This window comes from Phalaenopsis equestris, unplaced genomic scaffold (assembly GCF_001263595.1).
Source record: "Phalaenopsis equestris unplaced genomic scaffold, ASM126359v1 Scaffold000428, whole genome shotgun sequence".
In the NCBI taxonomy this organism is placed as follows: domain Eukaryota; kingdom Viridiplantae; phylum Streptophyta; class Magnoliopsida; order Asparagales; family Orchidaceae; genus Phalaenopsis; species Phalaenopsis equestris.
In genome coordinates this window covers 757,966-772,443 of record NW_018164869.1, presented here as the reverse complement: position 1 = coordinate 772,443, position 14,478 = coordinate 757,966, and the positions used below count along the sequence as shown (strand labels likewise).

Below are 14,478 nucleotides of genomic sequence, written 5' to 3'. Positions count from 1 at the left end.
TGGTGCTTCAAGCCTCTGCATGAAACGTCGTCGTTTTATATCTTAAAAATGATAATAGTGCCATTTTTTATGTGATTTTAAAGATTTGAGTGATATGTGTGTATATGAAAGTTTAGGTGCGAGGTATGTAAATATAGAAGAATTGTGAAGTATGTATGTAAATGCCCTTTTGTTTCTTTATAGTCCAGAAAAAGAAAGCATCAGCCGCACGAAAAATTATTCTATCAGGACATCGGTTGCAAAATTTGCATCCGGAGTAGTGGGGATGTGCCACATGATAAGTGGGCCCCACCACTCTAAAAAATCTACCCAAATAATGTATTACAATGAGGCCCACTTGCCATATGACAAGTGCTCACTGGACTCCGGACGTAAATTTACGTCCGATGTCCTGATGGAATAAGTGCTCCAGGCGCACAAGTGCACACAAAAAATGAAAAAATAAATGCAAAAGGAAATAATAATGAAGTTCTACAATTTGGAAAACATTTTCATGACTAAAGCTCTCAGTTTTCTTTGGAAAATAGATTGGTGACTATTGGAATTCGACCACATATATACAGTACTCACATCACTCGATGCATTCTGAAAAATTTAACTTTGCCTGATGATTGCCCAAAAACAGTAGTCCTGTGCTCCAATAAACTACTTTCAGCTTCTAAAAAATGGAAAAAAAAATAAAAAAAAAATAGAACCGGCCAAGAGCACGGATGTCGAAGATCGGGCAAGAAAATTATTAATCTAAAGATGAGTTCCACAGGTTTTGGTTAATTTTTTTCTTTTTTCTTTGTTTCCTTGAAATAGATGAGATGTATTTCAGAGTGCTTATCATCTGGAGCAAAGTTCTGTAACCTCAGGGATCAGGGCTGCTAATGTGTATAATATGAAGAAATCTGTTGGAACGTGAACAATACAAATCAATTATACAGAACTGAGAGATCATGTAGGAAAGACAGCGTAACATATTTGCAATCATATGCAATATGGTGAGGTGATTTCATTTTGAGAAATTTACATACGCAACGTACAATTCTTATGTATTTACATATCTCGCACCTAAACTTTCGTATTTACATACATAGCACATTGGTGCTTTAAACTTATGCATTTAGTTTGAGATAAATAATACATGAGAATTGTGTGCTATGTATGTAAATGCTCCTTTCATTTTCTTTCAGTCATAATAATGACTGAAATATGAAAGAAAAAGTATTTGAAGGATGTTGAAAGTTTTTTAAGAGTTTAAAATCAAACATTGATTTATAACGGAATTGAATAAATTTACTATTTCTCCAAAACATGTTTTTTTTCTAACTGAAATATTCAAATGAGCCTTTAGTGGTTGAGGAAAAGAATTTGCGCAAAATATAATTTAGCATCTCATGCGCAATGTAAATGAACGAAAGATTCATAAAATTGCTCCTAAATGGTTGGGATAAAGCTACTAATGATGATGGATGCGTGTATTATTTACCTCAGAAGAATAATTTATTGGTTCTAGATCTTTATGGGAATCTTTATAAAAGGATGCTCTAATAGTTGGGCAGCAGTAGGCCTTGAATTTGGATCCACCTGAACACATTGCGTGATGAAATCTTGTGCTTCCTTTGATAGGTGACAAGGGATAGGAGGTTGATCGCCACGACCAATCTTGAAGAAAGCATGTTGCTGCAAATGAGGAATTACTAATTAAAAATTAAATAAACAGTCTCATATATTGAAAATGTTTAGTTTCTTAATAATACGAAGAGAGTAGATAAAACGCCGTCAAAAATTAAAATGACGGTCATAATAAAACAAGAATGCTTCTAAAATTTTTGTTGTTTTCTTTCCTTTCCTAGCTTTTGGCTTCACTTTTGGATTACTTAATTGTAATCTCGTTATTGTTTCTGCTTTCTCTGATGGATGACCCTATAGGTTTTCTTTTGGGTGTAGTTGTTTTGTGGGTTTTAGCTTGAGCCTTCCAAATACTGCTGTACTTTATTTTATTAATAAAATTTTATTTGTTCTCAAGAAAAATACGCTTTTAAACTTTTTGTCACAAACACCAGATTGCCATGCCAACATACTATTTTCAGTTTTTTCATTTACTTTCTAAGAATTTCTGATAGTTTGAATATGAACAATGCAACTCATACCACTTGAGTCCCATTTTCAGTTGCTCTCAATTTGATATTTTGTTAAATTTATGCTTGGAAATATCTTGATATCTATAAATATAAAATTTAAGTTTGCCTATTAATTCTTTTTTATGCATGTAGAAACATACCTTCTTTCTCTAGTATATCATAAGAAATACCTGTAAAACGATTTTTGGTCATCAATTTAATAAAAGTTGCCCGGTCTTTCTATTTAGATATAAAGGTCTAATAGCTTTTTAAAACATTTTTGCTGGCAGTACTGAACTTTTATCCTCTGCTAAGTTTTTTTTATTATTATTTCTCCATATCTGTCTGATACTTTGATTAGCCTTGAAGTTCATATTACATGTAAGAGTAAGCCCATTATCAGTTATATATATGGCCACTCAAATTCTACTGTCCATTTCAACTACTGGTTTTCTTCAGCAGATGGAAAAGAAAGGATGATTTACATACATACTACCACACAATTCGAATGTAGTTACATATCTAACATCTAAAACTACAAATTTTACATTTACAGCACTTTACCTATGCATAAAAAAGTGTATTTCACATTTTAAAAGTTAGTAATAATTGCATTTTTGATGTGAAATGAAAGGTTTTAGTACTAAAATGTAGAAATCAATGTTTCGGTGCTAGATACATACATGCATAAATATTGTGCAGAATGTATGTAAATGCCCCTAAAACAAAAGGATTAAGCCTACTAGCTGAAAAAAAAAAAAACAAAAAACAAAGAAAACAACACAAAAAAAAAAACAAAAAATCCTTCATAATTCAAAAATATTTTTAAATTAATTGAAACTGAAGTTGCGTCTAACAAATTGTAATATAAATTTGACTATCAGAAATATGTGTTGAATACATGCATTTTTGAATATAATAAATAGAACTTCACTTACAAGACAGTCATCCACAATCAGGAACTACATAAAACAAGAAATGCAACTGAAGGCTTTTAAAACTGAGATTACTAACCCACTCCACATTAGGATAAGGAATCTGACGTGTCAACATCTCTAAAACAGTACAACCCAAACTCCATATATCAGCCGCATACCCATATGTCTTCTTAGGATTGACAACCTGAAAATAATAATAATATTGTTAATAAAAGAAGATCCAAAATGGTTGAAGACCCATGGAGATGTTTGTTTAGTAATATGAACTTAAAAACTAAATCCACTCTTAATCTGCCTTTGAAGTAAAACAAGAATCCTTGAGGTTCCTCGGATCAGCTGGATGATCTAGAGTGAAGAATGGTTTTATTACATGAACAATTTAATGCATACAACAACAACAACAACAAAAAACCTTAATCCCAATGAGCGTGGTCGGCTACATTAATCCTTTTTCTCTTTTCTCCATTGTATCCTACTGAGTGTCATATTTTCATTTAATTCTAATAAATTAAGATCATTGCTTATACAACATGCTCAAGCCTTTTTAGGTCTACCTTTATCATTCTCAACATAAGTCGAATCAAAAAGATCTCTCCCCTAATCAGATCATTAGATAGTTGGCGTTTAATGTTACCAGCCATCCAATAGGACTCTATAATCTTGTCTGTCACTAGAGCTACAACTCAGTTTTATGTGACCAGCCATCCAATACGACTCTATAATCTTGTCTGTCACTAGAACTACAATAACCTTGACTTTCACGGATACATTCGTTTCGAATTTTGTCTTCTATGCATCAAGCCACTCATCCACCTAAGCATTCTCATCTTAATAACAATTAACTTAGTTTTAATCTTCTCTTTTAAAGGCCAACATTCTGCACCATAAAACATTGCAGGTCACACCACCATCTTATAAAATTTTCCTTTAAATCTAAGCAGTAATTTTCTATCACACAATAAGCCCAACGCATTCCTCCACTTCAATCATCCAACTTGAATTCTACTAATAACATCCCATCTATATCACCATCGCTTGGAACAATAGACCCGAGATATCTAAAACAATCACACTTTTTAATGAATTGATCACCAATTATTACAACTCTGCCACTAGATCTATTACAACTAAAATTGCATTCCACGTATTTAGTTTTAGATCTACTAAAATGAAGACTTTTAGACTCTCCTATAGACCTCTATAATCCGAGTTTTTCCAAAATTTTTTCTTTAGTCTTATCCACAAGAACGATGCATCAGCAAAAGCATACGCCAAGGTAAATCCTCTTGTAAATTTCCAGTAACTAAAGCAAAAAGATAAGGACCAATCCCTGATTTAATCCAACTGAAATAGGAAAATATTTGGTCAATCCTCCTTCTGTTCAATCACAAGTAACAACTCTAGTATACATATCTTTAATGACTTGAATATAAATCATATCAACGCCTTTCTTTTCTAAAACTCTATAAAGAACTTCTCTTGAAACCTTATCGTAAGCTCTTTCTAAGCCAATAAAAATCATATGCAGATCCTCCTTACTCTCTTTGAACTTCTCTTGGAACTATTTAATGCTTCTTTGGATAAAATTTGGGTTGAAAATGTAAATATGAAAATCAATCCTCATGTAAAAGGAGAGTCATAGAGTCCCTTTTGGCTTGATTCCATCAACCACAAACTATTTTACTCATTATTTGCTTAGTTACACAAGTATTCTGCCCGCCATCTAAAAAAAAAAAAAAAAAAAAAAAAAAAAAAAAAACTAAGCACAAACACTCTCAAATACCTTACATGTTTGTATCTAATGAGTGTCGGACATAACATGCCAATGGCAAGCCATGATATGTCAGGTATGCTCAAAATTGCTCTGCACATGTTTAAAGATAAAATTATGTTCTAAGATAAGTTAGACATGACCAAACAATGTTTGGATATGTTGCAAGGATACGTAGATAACAAACAACTCCATCGTGAGATATCAATACATGTACAAAATATGTGATATATAATAGATAACAATTGATAATTACTCGTATTGAAGTGTTGCTAATAAATGACAATAATCACATAGATAAATCATTTATGTTTTATTAACAGTATTTGTTTTTCTTTCATTATTATATGCTTCTTTTGTGAATGATGACATGCTGTCGTGGTCATGTTGTATCAACGAGTGATGTATACGATATGGTAATATATTTCAATAAATAATATCTTTAATAGAAAATACAATAGATTATAAATTTTAAATAGAAAATTTATAAAATATAACATAATGTTTATGGCATATCATGTGCTATTTCTTATAGTTATGTCATATCAAAGTGGTCATATTATATCTACATCATGTCTTGAGTCTGTGCTTCACAACAAATAAATGATAACATGTTATTGAACTCGTTGTCGTATGCAAAATTTTGTTGCAATAAATTAAACTCATTCGAGTCATAACCGTAACATCACATGCTTGGACACAAACAAAATGAAAAAAACTCTATAATCTTAGTATGATTAACACCTAGATATGGTTCCACTTTTCATCTATAATATTTACAAAAAAAAGGAGCCTAATCAATTATAAATCATAAACATTAACATGTAGACCTAAAAAAAGCAATAAATGATAGCATCAACGACTATCCAAGGCAGCTAAAGAAGCAAAATAAGCAAAAGAATGAGCCAAATAATTTTTATCACATCTAACAGCTACTATGCTAAGAAAAGAGCGTCTAAGTAGATGATAGTGCTATAGATAACTCTGCAAGATAGACTTAATAGGCCCGGGCCCAGCAGGCACTACTAGTACTAGTTCAAATGACAAAACCTTCTTCAAGCCTGAGGCTAATAGAACAGGCCATAGAAAATCTACTTCATACAATAATGGATTTCAAAAAATTCCAACTTAAAATATAAGCTAAAAAAGCATTATTTTTTATGACAGGTGATCGCTACTTTGTTCTTTGATTTAATGATAAATGATGATAGGGCTAACCTCTGGTGCCATCCAATACACACTTCCTTTACATGATTTCAGATCATTGAGGTTGGACATCTGATTTGGAAAATATGAACACTAGGTAATATTAACAAACTATAAATTCAAGCCTCTGAAATGAGAATAAATAGATGTTTACCTCCTTTGCTAAACCAAAATCGGCAAGTTTGACAGATCCATTAGCATGAACCAATATATTGGCACATTTGATATCTCTAGAAAAAAAAAAAAAAAACTTTTAGTAATTGAAATAATAATATCGAAGAATAAGCTACAAAACATAAGTGAAAAACACAGAAATTTATGAGCAAAACCCTAAAATACTACAGGTAGATGACAAGAACTCACCACATTGAAGAAGCAGGTACAAGTGAGATTATTAACCTGAATATTTTATGGACTTGTCAGATCGCCTTTTAGCATGGGTTATCTATTATTATATTTCTCATATATTTTACATCATAATCACTGGAATCTACAAAGTTTTGAGCTTGTTTGACAAAAAAGTTCAAAAAAAAAAAAGCCATCCTCTCTTTTAACTATTAAGATCCTAACATTTTTCCTTGTATCAAGTGTATTTATTATAAACATTTTATTTCTTTTTTGAATCAGTAGCATTTTGAGTTTAAATCTATTACAACTAGAGTACTTGATATAGTATCATGATGTCCTGAAACAATGAAAGAGGAAAGCTAAACGATGAAATTAATATTTAGATATTCAATAACCTGTGCACCACATTCCGCTCATGAAGATACCGTAATCCATTTAAGATCTGCCTAGTATATGCTGAAACTTGAGTATTTCGTAGTCGATACTTATGATAGAGGGATGCAAGAGATCCTTGTGTGACAAGTTCAAGAAAGATAAATAATTTTGATTCTTCCTGCAGAATACACAATAACAAAATACTTATATATTAGAGAATGGACAATTCGGAAGGCAAACAAATGCAAGCCCAAATGGTAGCAAAAGTGAATATATTGCAGACTCTCTGTAACAGCTGCTACCACCAATACTGTTCAGCCAAAAAAATTAGCTTTATGCATGGAAAAAATCTTCAGAAAAATATCTAAACCGAAGAGCTTAACGTGATTTGTATCAGCAAATGTAGTCAGGCTACAAGGGTCATTGCTATCAATTAAAAAAGATCCATTCTCAAATTGTTATCACAAAAACTTTGGGAGGATCCATTATATGGAAGGATGATCAAATACTGCAACAATGGAGGCATACTAAGCACATAGCTTTTCTCTTTTAGATGAATTTCTTAAAACTCAAAATAATATGTAAGAAAATAAACAGTTGTTCATTCAGGTGCGATTATGTACCTGTACCTCTAAAATCTAAAATAGAACATTGATTACCCCTGTAGATGAAAGATCCTGTCTCTGAGGAAAAACTTAGCCTATTGTTATGCATACTATGTTTTCACTATGATACAAACTACCATATGATTGGGTTAAAAACAAAATGTTTTGAGCATAAATCGAACTATTAAATGATTAGGACTAACATGTACTGTTGGAACTGTCTTATGCCAAAGAAGGTTGTAAATTAAAACAAGTAATCCAGAAGCCAACAACTACTACCTTTAAACTCTCATAAAGTAGGAAACCATTCAGAGCTCATATAAAGTCATCAAAATAAAAGATACATGATATCCATATCATTACAAACTTAATCGCACAGATATGTCTGCAAAACTAGTCCGGAACATGAGAATAGAAGAAAAAAAAACACCCTTATCGACTAGGACAAAAAGCATTGTTGTTCTTTGCATTATTTAATAAAGCAAAATACTGGTGCTATAGAACTTCAACGTTAGCCATGTCAGTTTCTCAACAGTTTCAAGTGATCAAAAGGCAAAATTATTTTTCACAAAAAGCTGATAAAAAAGTTGAATAAGGCATTGACAGTTTTAGAGAGAGGTCTTTTAGAGAGAGGTCACAACAACTCCCAAGTTCCACTTAAAAAAGATAATAGAAATTAAAATGCTGTTATAAAAAACAATCATTAAGCAAATACTAAAATATAGGTAATAAGAGGTTCAACTACAAAGTGGATGCCACAAAACTTATCTTACAGTAACATATCTTGATTTGGCAATTAAAGAATGAAACAAAAGGAGAGCTCAAGAAGATCATTTTAAACACTGAAGATAATCAACATGTATCAGTGATATGAAAATACCTTATCTGTTCCATAGTAATGAACAATATTGTCATGCTCAAATTGGCTCAAAAGTGCAATCTCCTGAAGAATTCAAATTAAAAATCAGAAGATAGTTATGGATAAAGTGCATCTATGGTAAAAAAACATATTTCTAAGTTCATGCGCAAGGCTGGCACAGTTTATAAATTATAGCTACCCAGTATGGAAGGCTTGGGTAAACTGGAAAGGGAATGAATATCAAAATAACATGGTATCAATTTAACTTGCCTGTTCGAGTTGAAGAATACATTGCTGAGCACTGCTTCCTTTCTCAAGCAAAGAGACCTCTTTTACAGCAAAAAATCCACCATCACTGTAAATGAATTAAATAAATCTGAAAGTTCACAGGGAAGAAGCAAGAAGCAAATATAAACTGGTATTCATAAAACACTCTTGTATAGAAACTGGATTTAAAGCTGAGAAGAACGAAAGGTTGAGACTAGAAAACTATTCATAAGAAAACCAAACCTACAATTTTTTTATTTTTTTTTTGCAAAACCTACAATTGAAACTACCCCTCCCCTCACCACCCAGAACAGAACAACATAAGCTAAATTTAAACTATCCAAAAGCAAAGCAAGTTTTGTCGATGGCAATTAATAAATGAAATCTTAACAAAAAGTATGCTCACAATTCAATTTTCCTTCCAACTTAAGGAGGGCACAAACATGCCTGAAAATTGCAAATTCAACCACATACAAGTTATCCATAGGAATTAGAAAATTCTGAAATTAGGCCACCACCCACCTCTCTCATTTAACGTTACCAGCGACTAACTTATTTACAAAGTCCATATTATTTTTGTTTTTCTAGCTCCATTTTAGCACATTGAAACATGAAGCGAGATGCAGGTAAAGGATAGAAGACAAAGTAATTCGACTTACTCGCTGATCCCTTCGTACACTGTCCCAAAAGAGCCACTCCCTAGAAGCTGTCCACGCATCCACGATCCAATATTTCTCTTAATCCGTCCATTTGGCGATATCAAAAACATCGACTCCGTTGTAGTACTCGACGAATCATCATCATTTGAAGTCGAGAACGACCCGGTGCAATCCTCCGAGATCTCCCCTGAAATCGCTCCCATCTCGTCCATAGCTTCCCTAACTTCAACACCAACCCTCACCTTCTTCTCCTCATCCGAATCAAAAGACTTCCTCTTACATCCTTCATCACTCTCATCCGGTGGAGCAAATGATCTCACTATATCCCACGTCGAGCTCGTTCCGTCGAGCTCAGGCAGCTTCATCAAAGGCGGCCGCGCAAGAACCGACCTACCAGGCGGAGGAGAAAGAATCGAGACCGTAGCCGGGGAAGTGACCAAAGCCGATGACCGCAAGGTCTCCGCTCCAGGCACCTTCGCCTTCGTCTCAGCAAGGCAATCCAAAACGGAAGGCAAAATTTGAGGCGGCTTAGACGAGCTCTCGCATTTGACAAATGGGGATCGAAGAACAAGATCACAGGAGGATCGAGCCTTAAGGGAGGCCTCCCATGCGGCAGCAGGGATGGCGAAATCCTCAGGGCCGGAGAGACCTAAACTGCGGCAAAGCAGATCGATCTCGCCCTCGACGCTGCCGCCAATGCGAAAGCTTGTCTGGTCCGAGTAAGCGCCAGGCGAGAGATCGAGACAGTGGGTTACCAACGCCGGCGAATTCCTCCATGAAGGCGAGGCCCACGGAATCTCATAGTTGATCTTCTTACAGGCGTTACGCTGCTCCAGCTTCGGCCGCCGGACCGATTTCGCCGCCGTCATCTCGCGCCGGCGATCGGCCTTCTTGCTGCCTAAAGAGAACATCGGCCGCCGCCCATTAGGAGAACGGGCTGCGATATGGAGTTGGGAATGCGGAACCGAGGAATGGTTCCTGAGCACTCAATTGAGGAATCAGCATCAAGGAAAGAAGAAGAAGAACGCGGAAGAAGAGTGAGATAAAGCAGGGAAGGCACATTTGGCGGGAGAACCGATTATGGCGTCGCAGGACTGTGCCGGCTTGGCATGGCGCTTCTGTCCTCTTCCTCCCGACGTGTATTTCTTGTCCGGAGACTACGATGGTCTCGCTCTGCGAATTTACATTAAAAAAAACAGAAATTTACATTTAGATCACCCAAAACATTGATATTTACAAATAAATAATCCAGGCTATTATTTTTGGGAAATTTACATGTATAGCACCCAATTCCTATGTATTCACGTATCTCACATCAAAACTTTTATTTTTACAAATACAGCACTCAATTTACTGCTCATATGGGTGTAAACAAGCCGAACACGAGCTGAGCCTGCCGAACACGAGCGAGCCTAGGCTCAGCTCGTGTTCAGTTCATTTATATTTCGAGCTCAAAAAGTGCGTTCGTGTTCGGCTTGTTTGTTTAGCAAGTCGAACACGAGTCGTTCACAACCAAAGAGTCGTTTTGACAACCCTAATCGCGTAGCCATAAGATGTTAAGGATTGAGGCAAGATTTAAAATATCATTTGAATCTAATTTAATAATTTTAATTCTACTTTCTTCATTAATACTCTTAATTGATTATAAATCTTTGTAACCTTGTAGTCAATTAATTTTTTTTAAAAATACTACTCATCAAAGATATATATATAATTGATTAATAGTATTTCGAGCCAAAACAATCCGAACACGAACGAACAAAAATTTGTTTGTGTTGTGTGTTCGGCTCGTTAACTTAGCGAACGAGCCTAACACGAGCTTCTTAACGAGCTGAATGCGAGCTGTTCGCGAATAACGAGCCATTTTGACAGCCCTAACTACTCATCGCACTTTTTCATAGTAAAATTTATTTTTTTATACATAGGCAAAGGGTTATATTTTTAAAAAATTAAATTTTAGAGTGAGATTCATAAATACATAAGAATTGAGTGCTAGTTATGTAAATTTCTGTTTTTAGGTTTTAAGGGGGAATTGGGAAAATAGATGAAGGAGAATATTTACATATATACCACTTGGTTTATATATATTTATATATGAAGCATAAAAATTTTAATTTATATATTTATATGCCAGGTATGCTGATTTTTATAAATTAAATTAATGATAACTTTAATGTGATTTAGATGTTAATATGCAAATTCATGAGAATTGAGTGATGTGCATGAGTTTGGTCAACATATTTGTGCAGATAATTAATAGGGAAAATTAAGATATGTTGATGATAAATATAAGTTAAGAAAATATAAACAAGAAAGGTCATACATTTTTGCCTTTTTAGGATTATTGAATTCAAATCTGTTCCTTAAACTTTGCTCGAAGAATAGAGCCGGGATTTTGGTGGTGGAGAAAGAGGGACGGAATAAGAGAGGGTTGTCCTATCGGTGGTAAATTGGGGTCGTCTCGAGGATCAGGGGCCCTTTTTATTCCACACTAGTTTGGGTTACAAGTGAGGGAGAAGTGGAGCAAGCTCCTCTAAAGGGACTCTTTTTATATGTCAAGGGTGGATATTACATTTAAGCCTTTCTTATAAAGAGGGTCATGAGGAATACTCTGGTCTTGTTTCTGCTCAAATCGGTCTTTCTAGAGTTATTTCTCGTTGTTGGATCCGATGGCTTCAGGTGGTCGGGTGGCAAATAAATATCAAAGTTTAGGTGTCAACAGTTATTGAAGGATAAAAAGTTGGGTGTTGTGCATGTAAAAACCTTCATATAATCTATATACCTTTTTTCATATAAGAATTGATCGGTATGTATGAAATTTTTTGTTTAAGAGGTGGTTGGCCCGAATAGCGGCCAACCAGAGCAGTGATGCCCATTAGAATGCGTGTGTATAAATATGTGTAATTACTTCAATTTCAAACTCTATGGACGGCACCAAATACTTGATTCGTCTCGCAATTATGCAGATATTTAATTCCATGGCAAAAAACTTGACCCAGTTTAATTATGTCAGCTAGTATGCAAAACAAATATGTTGTAGAGTTTAGAATTTAATTTATAGATCACACAATGGGGATACTACGCAAGTACATGTATCGTTTCAAGTAGTATAGAGTTTTCTCTTACGACCAGAGTATCGATCCCACGGAGAAGCGATGTAAAAATCTCTTAGGCTAATTTTAGTCTACTACTGTCAGGCTTAAGTTTGGAATGACAATTAAGAGAGTTTTTCTAATAAGGACTCCTAAATACGAACCTAAATCTAAAGATAAGTCTATCTAGAGAGATTGGTTTAGAGAATTTTGAGATTTTACAAACTACATTTCACATGCGATGACCTAGATAATGTGTAAGAATGAAACGCTTAGAATTTAATATGACTAGAGACAAATAAGAGCATACTTGTTCTTTATCCTCTCCTAAGTGTATAAAGAAAATTGGCTAATCTAATGTTTGTTTCTTAAATCCTTGGTTATGCTGGATAGATTCTAGTCTCTAACCTCCAGATTACCCATTGTGTTCTCTCTATATGATTAACATCTAGTCTTAAGTCCGAAACACTAGACCAAATTGGTTAAGAATTTACGTTGTCACCCTAGAAACACTAATTCTACACCCATCAAAACTTATCTCCCTATTTATTTGCACTCACCTTAGAACTTGGTTCACCTCCATCCTAAGGTTAGTGTGATACTCACAAGTTGAGTAAAATCATAGCTCTCTCGGATCATTATGTTTCGCAATGGATTTAAACGTTACAAATGACCAGTTTGTAAAATAAATTAAGAACTTGTGAAAATACCATCACATTAATAAAATAAGAGAATTTATAAGCAAATCTAAATTCCTAAACATGCATCCAATTTATTACAAAAGAAAAATAAAATGAAAATGATAACATAAGCAGAAAAATAACTAATAAAATTACGTAATAAATTATGTGTCAACTAAGACATGTCTACCTACCCTCTTTCCGAGTGTATAGGTACGCTTAGTATTTAATTAGCTTTACACAACTAGTTGTCACCTAGAAGCTCCTAATATAAACAAATCATGAATTATATTTCCATAAAAGTTACACTGCCGCCTAAACTACTTCACTATAGCCAACCGGACAATGTGAGTGAACTCAAGTTGCAAGATCACCACTCTCCCGAGTCTTAGTTTCACTTATAACACATAATATATTGTCACTTAAGTTATGTCAATAAAGCAAAAAAGATATTATTCATCACATATAAATAAAAATTATTCTATCTTAAAACAAATTTTCCCACTCTTGTCACTACTTCATATTAAAAGAAAATATTATATAAAACTAATCACGAAGTATGGATAAAAAAAACTTCATTAAATAAAATCAAATCAACTAGAAAGTGTTTACAACAATTATAAAACAATGAAGAACACAATACTTAGTTTTTCATTCTAAAAAAAGATCAAAATCTTTTCAACAAAATATCTCGTTGATCCATGCAATGCTCATACAATTCCTTGCACATATCTCTCAAAATCCATCACCAATCTTTCTAGAAAATGTAGAAATATATATCTCCTTGCATACACACACACATACACAAACACACGCCTCTTTGAAGAGGCACGCTGAACTCTCACTCCAAGCCTCCAAACTTCTTTATATCCCCACTAAAAAAGACGAAAGCCCCCTTTTTAAAGAAAAACCAAGCACCTCCTCATTCCAAAAAACACGTCTATGCACTCCAAGAGACACGTCTTTTTACTCCAAGAGATGCACTTCTTCACTCCAAAAGCCTTTCTATGTGTCGAGGTTCATTTAATAACTTCGTGGGGCGTGCATAGCTGCCCGGAACCTTCTAGAATAGCCTGGAACCGTTCAAACCAACCCAAATCGGCTTTGAGTCGTTACTAGCACCTAGGCGCCAGAATATGGTGCCATGGCGCCACCCTGCTGGCTACACCCCCGTTTCGCACTGTTTTGCCCCGTTTCAACTCTAATCCACTCCAAATCTCTTACTTATATGATAAACATGAAAGTAACATTTCTTTAAAGTGTAATTTCATTCAAAAATATATGATAAATGTAAAGGAGATTAAGAATAGAAAGACATATCAAATGGCGTCATATCAGAATTTTCTTCCTTGCTCAATTTGACTCTAAATTACACCATTGTTGCTTCATTTTCTGGAAAACTTCATTTTTTGTTTCTGGAACCAAAAACACGCAAAATATCTTCATTTAAAATACAATATCATTAAAAGAATGGTAAAATATATATAAAAAAGTAGCACATTTTTAGGCGGCTGGACAATAAGCGGTCGTCCGATCACTGAGGTGACAAGATTTGGGTGTTACCTAAACA

At 34.2% G+C, this 14,478-nt stretch overlaps 1 protein-coding gene across 1 annotated transcript; it reads right to left on the bottom strand.

The window, feature by feature from the left end:
• Positions 1-496: 496 nt before the first annotated feature.
• Positions 497-10,321, bottom strand: LOC110027555 (mitogen-activated protein kinase kinase kinase 1-like). The gene is made up of 9 exons (XM_020729043.1): positions 9,137-10,321; positions 8,481-8,565; positions 8,232-8,294; positions 6,767-6,924; positions 6,178-6,253; positions 6,036-6,095; positions 3,123-3,230; positions 1,475-1,668; positions 497-893 (listed from the first exon to the last, which is right to left on the bottom strand). Exons 1-8 carry the CDS (start codon positions 10,045-10,047, stop codon positions 1,498-1,500), a joined length of 1,632 nt encoding a protein of 543 aa, XP_020584702.1. The 5' UTR covers positions 10,048-10,321; the 3' UTR covers positions 497-893; positions 1,475-1,497.
• Between the last annotated feature and the right edge of the window lie 4,157 nt (positions 10,322-14,478).